Below are 24,315 nucleotides of genomic sequence, written 5' to 3'. Positions count from 1 at the left end.
ATCTCCGAGAGCGGTGGGAGAATCAGGCTGTCAACAAGCAGCAGAAATGTTTTTAGTGCCTTGCGGTGACCGTTTCGGCCCATAGGGGGACTGAAGGATGAGGAGGAAGACAAACACTGATGGGCCAGCGCACAACACAGACGCAGCCACACCTCGAGGGCAGCCGAGCGCCTTGAAGTTTGATTGCATGTGCCAGAAGGGAAAATGTCAGCATACAGACAAGTGAGTGCGAACCCACAAGCCTGCAAACCTCACATAATCCCCCGAACACTCACTCTCTCTCCAGAAGCAGAGGCACCATTCAGCAGTGGAGACCTTGCCGTCCCTGTAGGAATCGCAGGAGTTGAAGAAGGGCCGAATGCAGACCTCATACTTGTCTAGGTTGATGGCAGCCAGCTCGGCCTGATCCAGGTACAGGTCGCTATTGGTGTCCAGCTTGGAGAACATCCAGCCTATGGAGTCCTTACAGCTGGCCACCAGGCTCCTGTCCAGCACTGCCAACACACAGAGGCAGACAAACAAACATAGACTTTTTTCAGGGGGACAGCTGCACAAACGGAAAAAATCACGCCAGCATGCTCAGAAACATCTCCTGTTTCCAATGGAAAAAAAAACTGCATTTATCATCCTCCTAATGCCTTCCAGTGCTGCCAGTTTCAACGTTAAAAAAAAGAAAAAGTTTTGCATATGAAAATGGCATTATAACGTATTGTTCTCCCGGCTTTACAACGCCGGTTGATGCTTGGAACTTCCTGACTGTACCCTGAGGCATAAACATCCTCCCGTATGTGATGCAGCGTTATGTTACACTATCCATCCAAGATAGTTTCAGGCAAATGGTTGCAAGTGGCACCAACAGGACAATTTGATTTTCCTGCTGTACTTCTTTTTACTATTTTAATTATAGTGATTGGCTGATACGATTACTGATTACAAATCCTTGAACCAGAAAATAGCTCGTGGAAGGCATCCAGTTTATTTCTTTATGAGGCATCAATTATTTTTTGTGAATCTAGAGATCCAGTGTTAAACAGCCAAGAGCTACAGTGTCGACTGTCAGCAGCAGAAACAAACTTTGTCTTAAATGAGACATGAAAAATAGATTTAATGGCTTTCTTAGATATTTTATAGTACGCTACCCTGCATCTAAAGCATTGAAATGCCCTCTTCATGCAATGAGTTTATTAAGTAGTAGCGCTAACCTGATGTGGTGCTGACTGCAGTGGCTTTGGCCCCGGGCTTGCTGTTGTTGTTCTGGTTGGCATTACTCTGCAGTAGCTGGAACCAGTCCCTCAGACGCTCCCCGAGATCAGCCAGATCCTGCCCGGTGCAGCCCTCTGTGTAAGTACAGGAGAGAAAAATATTTGTTGCACCTATTTATGCAGTTATGATGGCTGTTATGCTTGAGTAGATGTGTGAGAATAAAACAAAACAAAACACGAGTTGTATGTCATGTATGTTGCTCTCACCATGTTTACTCTCCTTGGTTGTAGGAGCAGTAGTTGGACAAGGACACAGACCAGAACACTTCAGGGTAAGATCCTTCCCCGTAAGACACGCCTGCTGCTCCAGCTTGCACTGCAACACACATACAGTCATTAAACACACACGCACACACACCGATGACATCGACAAGGGGACACAAAGGTGAAGTGAAATGAGTTATTGCCGCAACGCAGATCAAATATTCATGAGGTGACCGACTGTAAGCCTTAATTCAAAATCAGAGTCCTGCTCTTGAATGCGCTTCCCAACCTTTACTTGCACACAAGGTCAGAAATAGTGATTCAAAAGACAAAGCATTAATCAATAAACACATGGGATTCTGTCACCGCAAGCCACCAATTGGTTCCTCTGAGGCCATACATCACGGCTCTTTGTCTCAGCTTTGTGTCCCTTGAGATTCTCCTCACACTGCTTAGCTCTGAATGTGCAAAGGTGTGTGTCGGTTCTTACCAAACGACGCAGAGCACGTACAGCATGTACCACGGATTTCAAGATGTGTGTAAAAGTATGTGTACATCCGTATGACCTAAATTTGCAAGAGTTGTCAAGGCTATTTAGCAACGTAGCATATAGTAGCAGAATTTATGTGTTGAATCAGCATGTAATAATGTTCACCGAGGGGAACGAGCCACATTAGGGGAGCTCAAGTGCACATCACAGTCACAGCACTACTAATATACGTAAAACCACATGGAAAAATTAAAGTGGTGCTCAGTGCAGTCAACTTTGTACTGTTGCTTTGCTATATGTATAAAATTCAACCATAAATCTCACTTTGTAACCATTTAACCACTCATTAATCATATTCGATATGTACAATATGGTTAGGTTTTGTCAGTTTTGGAGTATTCCACATCATCGGTGTGATTTTTCCCCTCCCAAAAAAACCGAATAAAAGCCAGACACAGCAAATATGATGCAAATGAAAACTATTTTTAATTATTATTTAATGTTTTTAATTTGTCAGGCAGTTTAGTAAACAGTCCATTTTCAAAAAATGTTAAATTTCTGGCAATTATTTAATTGTTTAGACATTAACAGGTTAATTAAAGTGGGGGGTGGAGGTGTACCTTTGAGGCATAGTTGTGTCCATCAGATCCACACACAGGCCCAGTGGAGGAGATGGGACAGGGGTGACAGTTTCCATCAGGAGACCTGAGAGCGGGCTGCTTCAGCCTGCAGGACAAGGGGACAACACAACCATGTCAGCCTGGATAAGTCCAGCTTAGACAGCAACTGCTGCGTTAATTCAGAGTACACACACAGCAGCACCAAAACACAAGCGCGAGCTAACAGGCCTCCTCTGTGTTGTCCAAATGCATTAGCTTATCATTAAACAGCAGGCAGTCGTACTTACACTGGTGCACAAACAAGCTTTAATACTACGAGTGTGGCCGACAGGGATAAACACTCCAGTTTGCAGCAGACTATGGAGTGCGTGCTTGGTTGAGTTGAACTCATGTTAGTGTGCGTAAAGAAGATTTTTTTTTGACTATTTTTCTGTTTTGGGAATTAGTCAATTCTTGCCCATGGGCTACACACACTCACCTGTGTTCAAGTTTCTTGCGGTTGACGCACACAGCTCTCTGGTAGCCCTGGGCGATACACACCTTGTGTCGGCTGCACTTAACCTTTTGACAAGGGTCCTTGGTGGTGTCTACATCTGGGGAGAAAAAAGAAAATGAGACATGTACTTTAGCTTTCACACTGCTTCACTTTTCCTCCCTCCGTTCCCCCTTTTCTGTCTTTTTTCTGCTCCCTACTTGCTCAGCATAACCCAAGAGTCAGTCTAAATGACTCGAGCTGTGCTGGTGTTGCACTATTTTAAATATGGACTCTGAGGCACTTTTATTTATTGGGAGGAAAAATCTTATTCTTGAACATAAAATTACAAGAGCTTCTTTAGTTGGCTTTTGATCCAATTTAGCTCCTCAGCTGATATATATATATATATTTTTTTAAAAAGCGTTGAATAACTTGCAGACTTCATCTACTTACATATTTACATTCTCTACTACACTTAAATAATTCCTGCAATCTGGGCTAAAGCCAGGATGTCTAACTCAGGTTGCCACATCCATCAAACTCTCTGCTAGCAGCACCTCACACATGCTCATATGTCATATCTGTCTCTTCCTAGCAGGCCTCCTGGAGCCTGACCTGGATGTCACCCTCTATTCTCTTTAACTACTTCAGCCTATATTCACCTGCACTATCCATGAGCACAGCTACACAGGAATAGAGTTTATTTTCACACTGCTATCACAGACTTCATATGTAGGACTGAGGTTCGCCTTGAATCCTTACTGTATCCGGTTTTATGGCAGTTAGCAGGCAGGCTTAGGATCTCCTCTCTTGTCCTTTCTGGTTGCAGAATACATTAATTCTGCCTACATCACAGGATTATTGAAGCGAACTGACAGAGATCTGATTTGAGTAGCAAATCCAAAACAATACAACCCCCCCCCCCCAATCCTGCTACGGCTGAGCTGGTTGTATAACTGATTGACTGACTGCTCTGCTGCTGGGGAGAAGGCTTGGAGGCATTAATGCCCAGATGCAGACTCCTCATCCATTTAAACTGTCAGCAGTGCAGCCTTATTCTCTGGTTGCTCCTTATCCCAGTTGGCATTGATTGTGTACACTATCTCAGTACACAATATCACAGACGTCTCCCAGCTTTTCTTACTCGACTCTGTCCTCTTTTGCTGCCACCCGCCTTTCTTTTCCTCGCAGGTTTGATGTTTCACCACCCGCCCTGTCCAATTCACACCAGCGCATCAGCAGAATCACGGTGCATCAGCCAATTCCACCCTTTGGGGACCCTCTCTCTGACATGAAGGAGAAGGCGATTAAGTGTAGTAGGTAAAGGGCCACGCACGCAAAAGGCTATATGTTTTGCAATCCATTGAACCAAAGAAAGCAAAGGAAAGAGAGAAGGAAAACCATAAATACAAATAAGATGATCCTGATTTTTCTAATAGCAAAAACATTTGTAAATAAATCTCGTCTGTAGCGAGTGGCTACAATGCTGGCACGGCGTTGTGTTGTGAGTACAGAAGCATAAGGTGGCTGCCTGAGCCTCATGTTAACTTAACAGGCTTCCACGGATTAAAGCAGTGCCTGCGATGATGACGTTTCCATAGCAACAGGCTCTCCGTGGTCTGGGAATCATTTCTGGGTTGACTGTGATTTGCAGCTCAATCTGGTGTTTCTAAGAACTCTCTCCCTCTCCGTGTCTCAAACCCCCTGTTGTGCAATCATGTTTATCAAGCCACCTTTCTTCCATCTTTTCACATTCCTTTGTCTTCTCCTCACATCAGACATCCTTGCTGTGCGCCCTCACTCTTGGCCTACCTGTTTTGCTTATTATTTTCCACCTCGCATTCCACTATTTTTCCATCTATTCCCCAGTGCACCTACTTTAATTCTTTTTACTTTTAAAAAGCCTCTTCTATGGTTTTAAACTAATGCCTGTAACAGTAAACCTCTCCTAATTAGGCTCCCCGTGCTTCAGTCTAATCCAATCGAGATTTGCATGAGGTTTATCCCTGCAGATTGGGGATAACGGAAGCAGTGCTCAGGCCACATCCTCATCATCAGCTCTTTTATCTAGTATTTACACACCCAGTCTCTAATGTCATTGGTGCTATGTTGTTTTCTAGGTAGGAGTGTTCTCAGGTGTGCCTGCACTTTGTGCAAAAATAGTCCTGCCTGGATCAAGATGAGTAAATTACTGCTGCTAAATATGATGCTATAACTGCAGGCAACTTGGCAACATTACATTACATATATTTTTATTTTTTATAAAATAAACAGTTAAGATCTACTGTGTTAATTCCAGCTTTTGTGCTAAGATAAGCTACTGGCTTTAATTATACATTTAATAGATGATCATATTTCTGTTCCATTTAAAAATGCTGATTAGTGGCAGCTTTATACCATCTAAAACCCTTTACACATTCACCAGACCTATATGGAAGAAGTAGCAGTGAAATGACAGAGATTTAACACAATTTATTAAATTAAATTATTACATTTCCTCAGAAAATGTTAAATAGAAGAGCCTCGGGAGCAAAAACATAATTTGTTTCACGTGCAAGGCAAACAGGACAAAAGGGTCTCTCTTTTGCCTCTACCTTGTTTTAAACAGGTTGGATCTCACAACATCTATCAATAGTCCTCATAGAGAGTGGACTCAGCACATTCACCCATTTTCATGCGGTCTGCCTTTGACATAACACCAGGAAGTGTCCATTTACAATTTATTGTCCTGTCTACCTGGGAATGATATATGCAAATCCAGGGTGTAATGTGTAAAAACCATTACATACTCACAAACTGTATAAGGAAGAAAGAGCAGTGAAAGGACTACAATTCAGATTACAGTGGAGATTTACTGAATGTCCTTAGAAAATGTTAAACAGAAGAGACTCAGGAGCAAAAACATAATTTGTTACAAGTACGAGACAAGGTTGACCCCCCTCCAGAGTTGGAATAACAGGCTGTTTCCTTTGCAGCCTTATATAGTTTGAAATTACTGGATAGAAGGAACCCCAGGCGGGCCTAAAAAGGATGCTCAGGAAGAGGTGATGGTGAGAAGGACAAAGGGAAATTCCCCAGGGAACTTAATTGGGTGTTTTTCTGTTTTCTGAGGTTTAGAGTTGGAGTAGTGTGCATACAGTACATGATGTGTGCACTGTGTGCAAAGAGCTGGGCAGAGTCCCTGGTAGGGGGAGCGCCAGAAGCGCTGGTTGTTGTAAAGTAAAAACAAGGTAATAGCAGTGGAGATATTTTGCAAAGGGCAAGATTTTCCCAACAAAAACAAAACGGTCTATCCATTGTCTTTATCTTGTTTTAAACACATTATCCCTTACATTTATTAATACCTTCTAGAGCAGCGATGTCATATATATGGTGGGCCACATACAGCTCACTTTGATCATAAGTGGGCCGGAAAGACTTGTTTACTTTGGTGCTGCATGAACGGCCATGGATGAGGTTTTATTAGCAGGAAAAGCTACAAAACGTATTATAATTGAAAAACCCTAAATATGTGCCCTTCTTATGCTTTTTTGATGCTTGATGCATTGCTTGTGTCGTGCGCCGATTTTGACAAACGAGACGAGACAAGGAAGTTTTACCTTTACCTTCCTCGTCTCGTTAATTACTTCCAGCTGTGTCCCCCACCTGTGTGTAATCTCCCTGTGTTTCTCTGAGTGTATTTCAGTCGTGTCTCCTGTCATTGGCTGTATCCCAATTCTGGATCTGCAGCCTTAAAGGCCGCCTTTCAAGGCCGATTACGTCACCGCGACGCGACAAAGGCTGTCCCAATTCGAAGGCTGCTCGAAATGCGGCCTCAAATGCGTCCTTAATTTCCCTGAATTTTAAGGACGTGGCGGTGTAGACTTCGTGGCCCAATATATCCCAGAATGCATAGCGCGGCGGTGGGTGTGGATAATTTTGCCGAAAAAAACGGCAGATGAGGGGTGCCCGAAGAGTAAACTTTAAGTAAGTACTGAATATTATGTCACTTATTTATGTGCAAATGTTTAATAACGAAGAACATTAAAACATTACTGTTGGCCACATGTCGGCAACGTTATGTGACATTAGTGACGTTTGTACTAACTTGGTTTTACAGCCTTTACTTTAAAATATACGCCGTTCAATAGCTGAGCTTAATCTTACAGAGAATGATCAAAGCTCATGTAGAAACAAACAAATGAACAAAAGATTTTCTCCTTCATTTCTGTCAAACAAAGCTGTATGACACGTTTCCAGCTGTTAGAATCATGGTTGCTAGGCAACCTGGGCAGCGCAATGGAGGCTAGACCGTCCCATTTCACAAGCCTCGCACTTCTGGCCTTAGCGGTCTTTAAGTACGCGGCCCTTGAGGATCGTTGAGGCTGCGTACTTTAAAGCTGCAGACCCTGAATTGGGATACAGCCATTGTAGTCGCTGGTCCGTCTGTGTATTCACCGTGCTTCATCTGTGTGTTCTACCTGCTTTCACCGTCATTTACCTCTGTCCATCCTCCCTCATGTTCAGGTCCTGGTTTGTGTTCAGTAGTTTAGTTGTTCCCAGTTTAGATAGAGAAACGGGACAGAAGGCTATTTGCTCTGTGTTCAATAAACCACCTTCTCGACTGCCTGCGATAGGATCCTCCTTTATCATCTCCAGTGTTGTTCAAGTTACTTGAAAAAAGTAATCAGTAACTAATTACTGTAATTAGGTGATAAAGCGATAGATCTTTCAGCCCAATTCTACTTTTTCTGCATAATCCATCATACAAAATGTAATCAAATGGAAAAGTCTCTTTTTTTTTAAACTTGTTTTTTCAGTTTTAATCTTTTAACTTTATGCATCAAGCAAAAATTTAATTATATGCACCATTCTCTGACTTGAAGAAATTAGTTAAACATTAGTTAAACCTATTTTCTGCACATTCCAGCATATTAAATAAAATATTTTTTGTGTTTACACTCAGTCTTTCAAATAGATGCAAGTAAAACACAGCAGAAAATAAATAAAATCAAAGACTAGCGGTCCTGTTGCTCTATTTTCACCTGTAAAGCAGGAGTGCAGTAGGCGGAGGTTTGCCCTGGTGCAGGTGTGCCGCAGCGGTCAGTGGAAGAATCCGCGAGTTTCTCTGTGAATTTCCCATTACGTGGTAGCGCACTCGGTGCTTGTTTAGGGTCTTTTTTTCGCTATAAAAAGAAGTTTTCTTCCCACGCACAACAGACACTAATGTTTTTGTCACTTTTTATGGAATCAAACTCAAAGTAAGGTCAGTACTTCCACGCTTTAAACGCTGCACGCTCATACTCTCTCCCGCACTGATATATTATCCATTGTTGATCTGCACACAGCTGTTGTCACGAACGTCGCACTCGCTTACGTCACTGTCATGAGACGTTCACGCAAAAAAAAAAAATCACGGTTTTAGTAACGCAGCGTTCCTATGGGAAAGTAACAGTAATCTAATTACCGTTTTTGCAATAGTAATCCCTTACTTTACTCGTTACTTGAAAAAAGTAATCAAGTAACGCGTTACTGCCCATCTCTGATCATCTCCACACGGCTCACCTCACTCGCCGTGACAAGTTGTGACTTCTTCTCCTCCTATAGCCATACTTTAGCAGCGATGTTATCTGAATGGCGGCACCGATCCTTCAGGACAATACTGCATTGGCTTCCTAATCGGCCATTATAGCGGGTATATCTCGGCCTTTATTTTTCAAAGCCATCCAGTGGAGACTTTGCTGGGCCGATTTAAGCCCCCGTGCCTTATATTTGAATCCCTGCTCTAGAGGAACAGTCCTTGTAAAGTGTGGGTTCAGCAAAATTCACCATGCTCTTTGCCTTTAATATATCCAGAAAATGTCCATTTACCATTTATTGGCCTCTCTATCTTAGATCAGCATATGTAAATCCAGTGTACACTTAAAGGTATACATAAAAACATCAGTGCTATACACATGCACTTAATTGTTAGGGTGTGTGTGCTTGATTACTCTTGCAACCTTACATTACAACAGTTTGCCCACCACAATTTAATGTCTTTAAGTATGCCAATTTAGTCATTTGTGGGGTTGCACAAATCAACTGTAGATTTCCTGGACCTGTTTTTACAGCAACAAAGAGAGATCACTGCAGTGCAGCTTTAGACAATGGAAACAGCAAAACATAAGGAAATTAATGACAAATACTCATTCATTTTGCAACACATGTACTGCAGATCCTACTCACAAATATATACACTTCACTGAGGCCAACATTAGTCAAACAAATGTATAGATTAGTTTTGCTAGAGCAGCTGCAAGACCCACAGCACATGACAGAGCGGGCAGAGCAGATGCAGCGGTTGCGTCAGGTTGCAAAGTGGCTTGTAGGGCCAACAGCAAAGTGGAGAAAAGGTATCAACTGAGCCATCTGATGATATTAAGATTGGGATTAACTATTTGTTTCGGTTCCGAGTCTTTCACCCAGCCTTTTGTGTTTTGGACTTCAGAGTTCTGTTGATTCCTGGTTATAGTCAGCTTGTTTCTTAGTTTGTTATTGTGCTTTTAGCTTTGTGTTTTTGTTCCACTTACTGTTGAGTTCTTCCAGTTTTCCCTGCCTCTCTTGTGTTCCCCATGTATAGTCTCCATCAGTTCTTCCTATTGTATTTTGGAAGTCTCCTACCAATCCTTCACTGATGGAAAACTGAAAATGCTACGTCCAGAGGAACAGAATTTATGGGATCTCCTGCCTTGTGTACGCTGCATTTTGTAGTACTTTCCCTTGTTTCTCAGATAAATTTCTATTGTGTTCCCTGCTATTCCACATCTCATTAATTATCTTGTGTGTTTATATAGCCCTTATCTCCCCATAGATCTTTGTTGTCTCACCCTGTTTCATGTTCATGCTACTATTCATCCCAGTCTGTAGTGTTCCTGTAGAGTGTCCCCATGTTCCTGTGTTTACTGATGGATTTTGGTTTGCCTTAAATAAAATGTTCTTTTCACTTGACACCTGCTCATGAGTCTGAATTTGGGGTCCTTTTCCATCACTAAATTTCACACAATTATCTCCTAAAGTACCAGGACAAAAAAACACACCGCAAGTCAAACAAAGACAATGCAAATGAAAACTTTCCCATCAGAGATATTCACAGCGTACTTAGTTGTGCTTTGCATGTAATGTCAAATAAATGAAGACAATTCCTTAATTGGCTTGTGTCTTATCTATCTGTCCTTTAATAAGCTGCGGTGAGCTCTCTTGGCCACCCTCATTCGGGACAGCATCGACTAAAGTGGAGTCAGCTACTACGATTCCTGAATGCAAATTTCCACCTCAGTCTGACGGCTTTGGCTCTCTTGTCTGTTGACATTTCTAAAGCTCTGTCTTCCTCTGCAAAGCAGTGTAGCAGTCTGGGCAGCCTGGCTGAGAAATGAGGCCTGTAGGCTCAGAGCTTCGGAGTAAAGACATCACACTGATTTAGTGATGTCTCAGAGGGACAAATCTCCTCTTTTCACTCTTTTGCTTCATTAGGCCAGTCATAAAGGAAGGCAGATCAATGGAGGGAGATAACACACTTGCGTCAGAATGAGAGAAAGGGAAATAGATGAAGGGTTTTATGCTGTGTGAAATGAAAGATGTGGAATACTACTCATCTGACAACCTAAGGCAAGCATTTTAAAGTTTCATAAAAGCTGAAGACGCAAATGCCACTTGTGAAGTTGATCCACAGTATGCTGGTATGTTTGACTGCAAAATAGGTAAGACGAGAGCCTCAAAAACTCAGGATTAAGTTCAAAGATGACATTTCATTTTTTAATGTTTGCCATGGCAACAAGTTAAATGAGAATTAAAACCCAACTGTTACCGTGGCTTTATGTAGACACTTGTGTACTACTGGAAATCTTTGCTTGTCGTGCAAGGTAGTGACTGAAGAACTGGTGGTTCCAAATTTTCTAGTCTTTGGCTTAGAAAGAAGTTGGTTTGGAAACATATTTAATATTTTTTTGTTTACACTCAGTCTTTCAAACAGATGCAAGTAAAACACAGCAGAAAATAAATAATATCAAAGACTAGCGGTCCTGTTGCTCTATTTTCACCTGTAAAGCAGGAGTGGGGTAGGCGGAGGTGTGCCCTGGTGCAGGTGTGCCGCAGCGGTCAGTGGAAGAATCCGCGAGTTTCTCTGTGAATTTCACATTACGTTGTTGCGCACTCGGTACTTGTTTAGGGTTTTTCTTCGCTGTAATGCTTCATCTCCTGCTTTGCGTTTCTGTGGGCGCCCCGTGCTAGGAGTGTCCAAGCGTTTTGTTTTTCTTCCCCCCTTTTCATCCCCCCCCCCCTGCAATGGCTCTGCGCCCCCCCTAGTGGGCAGGCCCCACACTTTGGGAAGGTCTGCCTTAGAGTTTGGATGTACACTCATCAGCCACTGTGATTGGCATTCCTACTCAACTGCTCTAATCAACCAATCACATGGCAGTAACTGAATTCATTTAGGCATGGAGACATGGTAAAGCCAGCTCACTGAAGTTCAAACCAAGCATAAGAATGGGAATAAAAAAGATGATTTTGACGACTTTGAACGTGCCATGGTTGTTGGTGCCATAAGGGCTGGTCTGAGTACAGACTGCTGAATAACCACTTGCTACATTAAGGCAGTGGTTCCCGAAGTGGGGGAGAGCCATTGTGTGTGTGTGTGTGTGGGGGGGGGGGGGGGGGGGGATTAAAAAAAAACAGAATTCTTGGACACTGCTAGCATAATGGGCAGGTTTCTGATGGGGCTCCCACACAAACGCAAAGCACAGGATCAAGGATCATATGCTTCCAAACCACCTTTCTTCCAAACCAAAGACTATAAAATATGATGAAGCATATCTTGCCTTTGGCTTCAACTGAACAACAGCGGTACCAGGTCGGGATCCCCGAAAGTATTTGTTTCCCCTGCGTCGGGAGCATGCTCTGGGCTGTCCAAGTAATGGACAAACAGTATCCCACAATTCTTGATTTTTAGTTCACAAACACTTCTTATACTGAAATGTTGGCAATGTTAGCTCTTTATACAGTAAAGTTACAGTGGGATACAAATAATATCAGGCTGATCCTGCCACAATTTGTTCCCCCGGTTCAAATCACGGACAAACAGTATCTCACAGTTGTATAATTTTTGGCAACCACTGCATTAAGATATGCAGAAGACCATCTCTGAACACACAACATGTTGAAGTTACTCTGAAGCTACTCTGTTGGAGTAGGGATGCATCTAAAAGCTGCAGGACGGTAGCTCTCGAGGACTGGAGTTGGACACCCCTGTCTTATTCCAACAGAGCACTTTCACATCACGAATGTGCAACCAACAAATCTGCAGCAAGTGTGTGAGACTGTCATGTCAATGGGGAACAATAACCTGGGAATGGTTCCAGCACCTTGTTGAATCGATGCCATAAAGCATTAAGACAGTTCTAAAGACAAAGGGGGGGGGGGGGGGGGGGGGTCCCAACCTAGTATGTGCAAGTTGTAACTAACAAAGTGAGTGTGTAATGTTTTGTGCATTTTCAGTAAATGTTCTCGTCCTTGCATTCTTCCTTCTGAATAAAATATTTCCTTTTTACAGATGAACAGGGTATAAGATATTTCTATTAGCATCCTATCACACTCTCATACACCAACTTGCCTTCACCCACAGTCCACAATTTCCTGATCATCAGAGTGCCTTAGAGCTGGCAGGAATAAAGCTGATGTCAGTCATTTTACACTAAATCAAGGCATATTAGCTTCACACCTCTGCCTCACTGTCTTCTCATGCTTTTATACCTCTCAGCCATTGGGAACAATAATTAGTCCTTCATTAAGTCCTTGGAAATTCCGCTAATGGACTCAGCTATTCAGCTGACTTCATTTAGGCTGCAAATCTAGTGACAGTGGTTAAGGACAAAACTCCATGTCATGACTTCATCTGGCACCGGCTCAATTAAGGCTGGAGTTGCAGCAGGAGTTAAGGAGGAGACCTCAATTGTTCTGCCTCCACTCGCGGCTCCTGCTGGAGTGTAGATGGAGGAAAAAGGAGGAAGCAGAGCGAAGTGATGATGGGTGGAAGTCGAGCCAATGTTTAGCATTTCCTGTGGGAGTCACATCAGATCCGCTCAAGCGGAGTGCAAACATCTTTCAGCATCTTCGCCAAGGAATCAGTGCAGCTGTGGACAGTGCATGTCTGACCCCGGAATAAAAATAAAACCACAAAAACACAGGCAACACTGTCTAATATGGTGAACCGGTGACCATCTGGAAAGCGCTACAGTTCAAATACAGGCCACGGATCGTGCAGCAGCACAGCCATATAATGACATTCCGTTTCAATCAATCTTGCAGCTTTGCTTTCACTGCAAAAGCATCCATCGCAGGGATTTCTTCGTTTTGCATGGATTTATATTCATGCCTGAATAATGAATGCATTATGACACATTTTGAGTACAGGAAAAGGTTTTTTACATGCACATACATTACTGTATTATACAAAGCCTGGGAGGTTTCATGAATATAGTTTTATTTTGAGATAATTGGATATACTTTGGATTCTGGTGGGTAATATGTGTGCGTTTTGTGTTATCATTAAGATCCCATAAATAAATCTTACAGGGTAATAGCCTGTTTCACTGGGGCCTGGACATTTACGTATTAACAGAATATGTTCTCTTTGAGCAAATAAAGTATCGGGTTGTGTCAGGGTTACAGAAGAAGCATTAAAGGGGTGTTTTGCTTTGGACTGCCTCATTTGTAACCTTAATGATACTAGTCCAGAGTTGCCCGTCTTTCCTTTAACACATACAGAAAAAATGCAATCCTGTCTAGTCGGTTTCTTTTTCTTCATTTTATTTGTTACAACATTATTTACCAATGTTACTATCTGATTCATTGCAGAATAGTTAGCCTAAGGCTTGTTTTCTTCCACTGTGACCAGGCAGGCCAACAATTAAAATGTCCACAGAGCGATACAACAACAGCAAGTGAGACGAAACTAACCAGACAAAACACACTCACACATACGCACTTTGTCGGCATCTTAAATGTATCAGACAAATTATAAGCAAGAATATTTGAATACCAGTCCAAACAAATATAACACAGGTCAATAAAGAGCCAAGAGTGGGAAGATTTTATAGTGATGATGTTAAATTGGCTTCTTTCCATTTTTCTTGAGCAAAGATTCTAGTGGTTTGCTTTGGCTTTTATTTTGTTGAGAAAGAGCCAAGTTACATTTAGTGGCTATTTTAATTTGACATGTTTCTTAAAATTTGCATTTGAGCCAGAGATATGTCAATTTAGAAACCACATCAATCTTCTCACCCTTAATTAAAAGCAACTTTACTGTCCTTTTGATAGCATTAGTTAACTTCTTTAGCTCAGCACACATTATTAAATCTACTCCATGACACTATAACGGAAGGCAGAGTTTTCATAAGGAGGCCAGTTGGCTGACTACTTGTCCAGCAGACTATTTTATTACAAAAAATGTTGAGTTTTGATTTACAAGCGCAGATTAGCTCTGTGCTTATTACTGTCACGGTACTAGGTCTGCGATCCAGGATTTGTGTTTCTGTTCTGTTATTATAATCTTTGATTATTGTTGTTGGTTTTCTTTAGTTCTCAGTTCTTCCTCTCTTAGTGTTTATCCCAGCCTGTGTTTAATCTCTGTGTTTGTTCATCTCCTGTGTCTCCCCAGTCAGTCGTGTCTCCTTGACAAGTCCACGTCTCCGTGCCTGTCTCATGCTTCCTGTTTTATTTTGATAGTCCTGTCCTGTGCTGTTCTCTCCTCCCGTGTCTTGTTCCCTTGCTATTCCTGTCCCTCTGTCCGTTGTTGCGTCGTACCACTCCCATGTGCTCTGTGGTGTGTGTGTGTTTCCTCCATGTTCCTCGTCATCCTCGCTTCTAGTTTAAAGTTTCTAGTTTCCCAGTGTCTTAGACTGATTACAGGTCACCAGAGAACTTCAATCTATACATCTAAAAACCACAAACCAGGCGAGAAATTTGGGTGTAGTGATGGATGCAGACCAAAACTTAGAAAAACACATTAAGACAATAACAAAGTCAGCTTACTATCACCTCAAGAATATTTCAAGGATAAAAGATCTGATGTCTCAACAGGACCTGGAAAAACTAGTCCATGCATTCATTTTTAGTAGGCTTGATTACTGTAACAGCATCTTTACAGGTCTACCTAAAAAATCAGTCAGACAACTACAGCTCATTCAGAACTCTGCTGCTCGAGTCCTCACTAAGACCAAAAAAGTGGACCACATCAGTCCAGCTCTGAGGTCTTTACACTGGCTACCTGTCCGTCAGAGGATAGACTTTAAAGTTCTGATGCTGGCCTATAAAGCTCTGAATGGTTTAGGACCAAAATACATCAGTGACCTCCTGACCCAGTATGAACCTTCCAGATCCCTCAGGTCATCTGGATCCGGTCTTTTATCAGTTCCCAGAGTCAGAACCAGACACGGAGAAGCTGCATTCAGCTTTTATGCTCCTTATATCTGGAACAAACTCCCAGAAAGCCTCAGATCAGCTGAAACACTCAGTTTATTTAAATCCAGGTTGAAGACTCACCTGTTCTCAGCTGCATTTGAATAAAGCACCAAATCCACACTTTTAAGCTTAAATTTCAAAACTTACACTAACTACTGATCTTATCTATTTCTGATTTTATCTGTTTTGGTTTTATATACTGTTTTGTTTGTTTGTTAAGCTTAAATTTCAAAACTTACATTAACTACTGATTTTATCTACTGTTCTGATTTTATCTGTTTTGATTTTATATACTGTTTTGTTTGTTTGTTTGTTTGTTAAGTGGGTTTAGAGCTCTGGGTAGCTCCCCAGCTGGGTCTAGACTGGGTCTAGAGAGTATTTTAAATTCAGGGAATTTAAAATAGAAAGTAGCTCGTCCACAGAAGGACTGGTAGCTCCCCTTACGATAAGGGTTCAGATCGCGCGAACAGGTGTGAAATGTGTGTGTTTAGTTAGTTTGTTTGTTTGCTTGTTTTAATTAATTTTAAATCATGCTTTTTATTTGTTTTTGTTTCTAATGTCTCTGTAAAGCACTTTGAATCACCTTGTTGTTGAATTGTGCTATACAAATAAATTTGCCTTGCCTTGCCTTAGTTCCTTGTCCTTAGTTTTTAGTTCTCTGGTTTTTGATTTTTGTTTCTAGTGTATTTTTTGCTACAGCACAATTAAAGCTGCCTCTTTGAGTGTGTGATGAGTCCTGCATTTGGGTCCACATCCTGCCTGCCACTCAGCAGATTGTGACAACTACAATTTTTGATCTTTCAATATCTACCCTGCCTCTCTGCACTTTTTTAGAATGTCAGTACGCAAATTTAGGCTTCGACGGCCAAAACGTTTCTCAACTAAACCTTAAAGATTATACATATACAGACATATTAGTAAGGGGGCCTAGCACTGATCATTGAGGAACACCTACTATGCTCAAGATGCATAAGTCTAAAGAAGTAAGTCAGCGAAATAGACAGTGTGAAAAGACGGTTTGAAGCTGAGATGGTTTACATGTAAAATGTCGTTAAAGAAAATTAAAATACTGGGAAACTCAAACTACACCTTTCCATAGTTTGTTTTTAAAGTAAGCACTTCATTTGAAGACAATTTTAATTGAATTTCCCTGTTACAGAGCCAAAGCATACGTGATGCAAACCCGAAATGCTGATATTAAGTTGTTCAAAGATGCCATGAACCAGGGCTTTCTACCTGGGGTTTTACTAGTATTTGAAATTTAGGAGTTGGGAGTTATTGTCTTGGTTTTGATTTCCATTCTTTCTTCAGAGCTTCTGGTTCTTCATGTTGTTTTCGGGCCATTCTGGTTTCACACTTTTTCATTAGTGTTCGGTTGCTCTTATGTTCCGGGTATATCCTCTGTTAGCACAGTTTGTTTTCTCACTGTTCCCTTTCCACGGTTCTTCACTTTTATCCATTCACTAAAGTTCTTGTCTCCGTGTCTCCTTGTTCCAGTTTTTGGTTTTTATTTGTTCTGTGCCTTGTTTCCCCAGCTGTGTCTGATTCCCCTGATTAGCCCTCGGTGTGTGCATTAGTGTATATATTGTTCTGCCATTCCTTCAGTTCATTCAGTTTGCCTTAAGATATATGGTGATGCATTTGTAAAATCATTTGTATGAGTAACTGCAGCATTTCTTGCAGTCATGGTTAAATTATGATCGGATAAGCCAGTAATCAAATTGAAACTTTTAGCTTCTCTTTCTATAGAACTATTACGTCTAACTAGGTATTTCAGAGCTTCACAATACTTGCTGAGGCTTTTGTAAACTGAGCTGAAAGCAGCTTTACTGCAGAAAAGGCCTGAGCATGGAATCATGTTTCAGAGAAACACAGACATAATGGAGTTCCACAATGGAAAGCCAAAAAATGACTAATTGCTAAAGATAAACATGAGACCGTACAACTGATACAAACGCAACAAGGAAGCACTCGGTATATATTTAGTAATATTGTGTAGCAAGTTACAAATCTGTGGTTTTACATTTAGCTTTAATGAAAGTAGTTCATCTTTTACTTGAACTGTAAAAGCCTTAAGAACCTTATTTGAGCCTAAATACATTTATAGGAAACTCTCAATAAGACCATCAAAAGGGCTTTCCCTCCAAATAAGCATTTTTATAATATTTATGTTCCTCATAATCTTAAAAACAGCATAGTCATACATGTTGGTCCATTTTATATATTACTATCACACAGAAAGTGATCACTGAGTATAAGTTATTTATTGTTTTCTCTAATTAAGCAAGCACACTCACAGGCCACCTTGTTAGGTAAACCTCTTCAACTGCTCTTTAATATAACTAATAAACCAGATGACATTTAGGCATATAAAGTTCAGACTTAGCATTGGAATAGCAAAGAAAGACAATTTTGGTGACTTTGAACGTAGCATGGCACAAGATAGGCTGGTCTGAGTATTTCAGAAATTGCTCATTGGGATTTCCCCACACAGAAAACTCTCTGGGTTCTCTGGGTGAAAATGCCTTGTTGATCCCAGAGGTCAGAGGAGAATGGCTAGACTGCTAAAAGCTGTCAGAAAAGCAACACTAACTTAAATAACCACTAATTACAACCAGTATATGTAGAACACACATCAAACCTTGAAGGTGGTGGGCTACAAGCAGCAGAAGACAACACTGGGTGCACCTCCTGTCAGCTACGAACAGGAAACTGAGGCTAAGATTCGCGCAGCCTAATCAAAATTGGACAAAAACATTGCCTGGTCTGATGAGTCTTGACATGTGCTGCAACATTTTGATGATAGGCCCTGAATTTAGTATAAACAACATTAAAGCATGGGGCAACCTTGGTCTCTGAGGAGGGTTTCCAGCACCTTGGTGAATCTATGCTGCCAAGAATTAAGGCATCTATGAAAGCAAAACTTGGTCCTAAAACTTCTATGAGCCATTTGTAAGCTATCAAAATTCAACAAGACGCTTTTATGTTCAGCATCTCTCAGCAGCACACACAGGAAGGAACAAGATGTTGTGAAACTTACTGTCATTAGAACCTTGATTTTCATCCCAGGTACGCACGTAGTCATCCTGCAGAAAGAGGAAGAAAACACTACTTTACCATCTGCTGCCAAGACAACAGAGTCAGGTAATTCACAGTGAGCGCACAGTGTTGCTGATATTATAAAATACAGCATGAACACTGCTACACTCCACATCACAGTGGAGAAGTGATGTAGTTTACATTATCACTGGACACTGATTATAATGTGTACACTGGCATGATAATTAGCTAAGTGAGTCACACCAGAGACTGTGGCTGTACATTCTTTATGGAAATGAGCTCAACAAATCTGCACACTCTGCCTATATTCGAGACATATGGTATCAGGGGTGAGCTGCCTTTTAAATGCTCTGCCTTTTTACCCCTGTTTAATTAGAACATTAATCGCTCTAATTAAAATGGGCAAATTGAAAGAGATTTTGCAAAAAAGGGAGAAAAGATGGATGGTGAGGCAAAGATAAAGACACACAAAGAGACAAGGAAATTACTCATGAATGCAAAAGACACTGGACAAAAGGCGGCTATAAGAGAGCTGTACAAAAAGTGAAGAGAACTGACCTCTACCTCCTGGTGAAATGACAGCAAAAGGAGAGAAAAGAGTCGATATTAGTCAAGAAGAAAAGTGCAATTTTGGACAGAGCGTATTAAGCTGTATTCAAGACATCATGAGGACACAAAAAAGACTTTGTAAGTTCATTTTTAAATCTCTTAGAGCCTGATTTTATAATAATATATGTAACAAAGTCTTTTGTTGCTTAATTTGGTTTATTTACCACAAATTTAGAAGATCAGATCAGATTAGATTTGACGGAGAGAGACCCACCAACATTAGGAAAGTGGTTTCACCTTATCACTAAATGTAACTGAATGATGGCTGGTGCATAAAAACACACAATATTAAATTTTCCCAACACTGCTTCACCACAAACCTAAACAAGGTGAAAAAGGTGGAAAAGAAGGGTAATGAGTATCGTAAGAATACAAGGTGACAGATGTCTCAACCTGTAGTTGGTGGCACATATGACATTTCAGTTTTCTACCTGTTTCATCTTCAGGTTTGGGACACCTGTCAGTACTTTCCTGATGCAATTTATGTCCTGATATAAATACACAGTGGCAAACTGCATTAAAAATACAGTAAATTTTATACACTGAATCGCTGAAACAGAATGCCTCTACATTTTTATGGTATTAAACTGCATTTCTTTTCTGGCATGACTCATCAGAATATACATGTTTATTTGTGATTTACAATAATTGCATGACTGACTGACGTGTCACGGTTTAGCTACATACAGCAGCATTCCCTTTGTGGTGTAGTGCAAAGCTAATAGCTCAAAGAAATTGAATGACAGATAAAGATGCAAGAATATGAAGTGGTCCCTGGGTGTCTCTGGGTGACAGCTGCACTGAAAACCCCCTGTCATTGCTTTAGCCCCTCATAGTTTGCACGGAAGATGCTGACTGGTTTGCAAACACTTGCCAACTCCTCACCTAGCAGCAGCAGTGAAACAGCTTTTCTGCTGGTCTGCTGTTTTTAACGCTGTTAGCTGCTGTTAGCCTCTGTTAGCCAGTGTTAGTGAAACTTTCTTCTAAGTGGATCTAATATTGTTAGACTCTGCTGCTGAGTGAATAAACTCTAATACAATGTACGAATGTCAAACAAAACAAAACAAATGTTTATCAAAGGGAATGTTTGATTTTTTTGGATGCTTAAGCCTAACATTAGCTAGACTAACATTAGCTTATATCCAGCTACTGTTGCTGTTTTTAAGCCAGTTGTCTGGAGACGGGAAGATTGCATGTTTAACCTGTTAACAATAAGTAACTGTGACAATATTGGAGGTGAATAGTCATGTTAGAGCCCTTACTTCAGTTCAGGAGATGACGCTTCAGGTAATGAGGAAGAGGTGGAAATAAGGGAGGAGAGAGACATAATGACAAAGAGATGATGAAAATATAGATGTGCAGGTGTTAAATGGTCATATATAGTTTGAAGGAGCTATTTGTGATGCTTAAATTAAAAGTAACTTATAAGGTGTGCTACATATGAGGCCAGTCTCTAGCCATATAGATGTGATAAGGGGGAACTATTAGGCGGGCCACCATGCCAGCATCTACCTGCTCCTATGCATTTTTAATGGATTAATACTAAGTTTATGAGAATGCATCAATTTTCTAAATAACCTGAAGAAATTACTAACTGTACCTTTAAAAATTGTTATTTAACATCTTGATTGACATGGGGAAAAATTAATTTTTAAAACACTTCAGCTTGTATTTTGGGGCTCTTCATCATCTGCCTGCAGGAGCTCCTACTTAGGATGGAGGATATCCAACATGTCTGACAGAAACCTCTGTGTCTGTCTGAGTACAGACTGCTCAGAAATGGACTGAACCAGATGCAACGGCTTAGATTTTGCCCGTACACATAAGCTGCCATAACCACAACGTCTCATACTTCATGAGTTGTCGTGTGTACTCCGAGACTTTCAGCCTGCGTAAAAAATTAAAAAAATACAGCCTTTGCTGCAAAGGAAAACTCAAATTACCAGTGTGGTCATTCCAACTCAAAGGGTAATTTAGATGAATACCAAGATACCTAGAGGATTTAACTTGGCAGGTTATCACGAGGAAGTTGGTATGTGGAGGACACTGTTTGTGTTCATCTGGAGACAGCCAGCAACCTCCAGCCACCACTTGCCAATCAGCCAAGGAATACATATTTTTCCCCAGTGATCAGGGGATGCCGCTCATTCGCCAGTGGATCTTTAGTCCTGTGTGACAACGGAATAATACTTTATGGCAAAAAGATTATACAGATTACAATAGGACTGCCAAAATAACAGTAAAATTCTGCAAAGCTTCTACTTTTGTGTACACACACAGTATGATAAGTTGTTGTTATTGTAGATTAGTTCAGGCACACGGTTAACCCTTTAAACCCTGACCTAATTTACCCTTTAAACCAGGGGAAGGAAACTCCAGGGCTCAAGGGCCGGTTTCCAGCAGGTTTTAGATGTGTCCTTGATCTAACACAGCTGATTTAAATTGCTATATGACCTCCTCAACATGTCTTGAAGTTCTCCAGAGGCCTGGTAATGAACTAATTATTTGATTCAGGTGTGTTGACCCAGGGTGAGATCCAAAACCTGCAGGACACCGGCCCTCGAGGCCTGGAGTTGCCCACTCTTGCTAAAAATGCTAACCGTCACCAGTGACGGGTTAGGGTTTAAAGGGTTAAAGAGTTTAATGTTAGCAAAACAAGTGTTTGGAGCATATTGCCATGTCTGAAATAATAAATATGAGTCATTTTAGGATATTTACAATCAGCCACCATCCCTCCTTAGTGATGACTGACTCATAACTGTAAACATTTACTGTACTGGGAGAACGTGCCAAACCGCTCCCCTGAAGGTGATATATCCCAACACAACATGCGAGAAAAGCAGCCGTCGTGAAAGCCAAGATCGTCTTTTTTGACCCTCACCACTGCAACACAGAGAGGTAAGTATTTTCATCACTAGCAAAGGCTCCACTTGTGATTTAAAATCTACCCCAGTGCAGCTCAGATGCTCTGCTCATCCTCTGCTCGCTGCAGTGCCAAGCTTATTCCCCCTCCTTTGGTAACCTGGCTCGTGTCTAAATCTTAACTCAACACTACAGATGAGCTTTATGGACGATTGCTGGTTATGCAGTTTAACCTTGTCTGGTCTGATGGAGTCACACATTTAGAGTGTAGACATCAAAGAGTTTACAACCTGGGCATTAATCCGATGCCTCCCATGCCTCTCTTATTGATGCTACAGCTCCTGCATTATTTAGCAGCCTTTCTGTATTTGTGATTCTGCCAGGACTGATGAGGAAACTGTCCTGCTGCGCTCACAGGACTGGAAATCAATGATTTCATAGAAGAGAGACAGCAGAAAATGTATTCGGGGAAAATAAATTCTCCTGAGTGCAAACTGAAAGTGAGCATGAAACGTGGAACAAGACGACAAGTTTGGCACGCAGCGGAGAAATTACATCACCTCGAATATGATTCACAGACCAGTACTCTGATGAAAACACTGCTGGCTTTTACACAGAAGTGATTAGAGGTAGCAGGCAGCGAGAGATGAAAACACTCAGGTGCATCCAGGAGCTCTGTGATCTAACTGATAACATCAGAAAGATCTCCTCTTGTTAAACAGAGCGGGAAAGCTTACCCTCCACATCAAACACGGCAGAGTGTTCGTCCTGCTGCCGGGCTACAATACTGATTGACAGATCACAATCCCTCATATCTGTCGGGGGAGGATCACAACCCTGTGAGCCTGTCCACCGAAAGATTGGGTTCAACTCGGGAGGAACTGCACAGAGTCACAAAGATCTCTTGACAGACTGAGGTCGTGCTTGTTTGCTGGATTGAAAAGAACAAACAAGAAAGCGTTTGAAATGAATGTGGGGGTGTATGTCCCCCACACGTGTGACTGACAAGTGTTTTGGGGTAAATGTCAGCTGTCAGATGCACTCTGCTCGCCACGGTTATCCTGAGGGGTATGTTCATGGTAACTGCAGAGTGCATCACGGGCTCATCAGTAACAAAGGATACAGTAATAACACTCTCTGGAGGAGATGCGTACAAGCCTGGATGGAACTTTATTGACCCTTTGCTGCAATTTCTGTTAATATCGGCCTTCAGTGGATTCATCACATTCGTGCTAAACCTCACAGAGCTCTGGCATATCCACAACATCAAAAGAGACCAGGGGCCACACAATTCACACAATAACAAAATTATTTAAGCATGACAGCAGCCAAAACCCTTTTGTGAGGGAGGTGAAGTGCCTCAGAGCTGTTGCATACTAAACACAAACGTGTAAATGTGAGCCACTCGCAAACATATAATTTATGCTGATGCAAAATATTCATTTCTGTGTCCCTGTTTCCTGAAAAACAGCAGATGACTGTTTCTGGTTTAATCGTAGCAAGTAAGTACATGTCTAATTCTACAATGTCTAATTAAGGAAAAAAAAAACTTCTGAATGTAGCTCATGAAAAAAAATACAAATTGTCAACTTTAAAATACAAAATATAATCTTTGTCCATGCAATTTTAAAATAAGACTGATTTAATATTTGGCCTTGCACTGGTGATGCTTCATTTACAGCATCGTGTTCAATCTACGGCGTGCTGTAGCCAGATGTGGTCCATCCCAGAAATGTAACTACATTGCTGTGATAGCTCGGTTTGGTACTAATACGTGGTTTGAGTGCAGTATATTGATTATCACGAGGATAATACCTCAGTGAAACCAAATGTAATAGGCGGTAATTGTTGCTTATTGTGTTAATAAAACAGATTGTATTCTGCCCATAAAGACACAAGCCATTTATCATTCCCCTAGCCTTGACAACACATGTATTAAACTCAAGAATCAAAGTCCCTCCCTACTTCGTTTCAGTAAGAGTAACTGTTGTTTTGCAGGTAGCTCCAAGTGCAGGATGAACAAATCAGCTTCACTTGCGATGGTAGACCAATAGAGACCCACCAGTGCATGAATATATATACATCTGTAATGCCTAAGTATCAAATCAAATCAAATCAAATCAAATTTATTTATATAGCACATTTAAAGACCGAAGTACATCAAAGTGCTTTCCAGTAAACCAAGATACAGATAAAAATCACAATATAAAATATAAATTACGGATATAAAATATAAAATAATTACATAATCTAAATGCA

At 41.2% G+C, this 24,315-nt stretch overlaps 1 protein-coding gene across 2 annotated transcripts in view; it reads right to left on the bottom strand.

Annotated features, from left to right (window-relative positions):
- Positions 1-24,315, bottom strand: part of spock2 (SPARC (osteonectin), cwcv and kazal like domains proteoglycan 2) — a 39,091-nt gene that overhangs the window by 2,644 nt on the left and 12,132 nt on the right. The window contains exons 2-8 of one of the 2 annotated variants that reach the window (XM_026190253.1): positions 19,144-19,152; positions 18,566-18,611; positions 3,055-3,169; positions 2,577-2,682; positions 1,470-1,578; positions 1,203-1,337; positions 276-494 (exon numbers count right to left, since the gene is read on the bottom strand). In XM_026190253.1, the coding sequence (XP_026046038.1) occupies positions 276-494; positions 1,203-1,337; positions 1,470-1,578; positions 2,577-2,682; positions 3,055-3,169; positions 18,566-18,611; positions 19,144-19,152 (739 nt within the window). The remainder of the gene's footprint in view (positions 1-275; positions 495-1,202; positions 1,338-1,469; positions 1,579-2,576; positions 2,683-3,054; positions 3,170-18,565; positions 18,612-19,143; positions 19,153-24,315) is intronic. The other variant, XM_026190254.1, reaches the window with a different exon arrangement.

Source organism: Astatotilapia calliptera, chromosome 13, assembly GCF_900246225.1.
Source record: "Astatotilapia calliptera chromosome 13, fAstCal1.2, whole genome shotgun sequence".
Classification (NCBI taxonomy): domain Eukaryota; kingdom Metazoa; phylum Chordata; class Actinopteri; order Cichliformes; family Cichlidae; genus Astatotilapia; species Astatotilapia calliptera.
The sequence above is the reverse complement of the archived record's forward strand: the minus strand, read 5'-3'. Positions and strand labels throughout refer to the sequence as shown.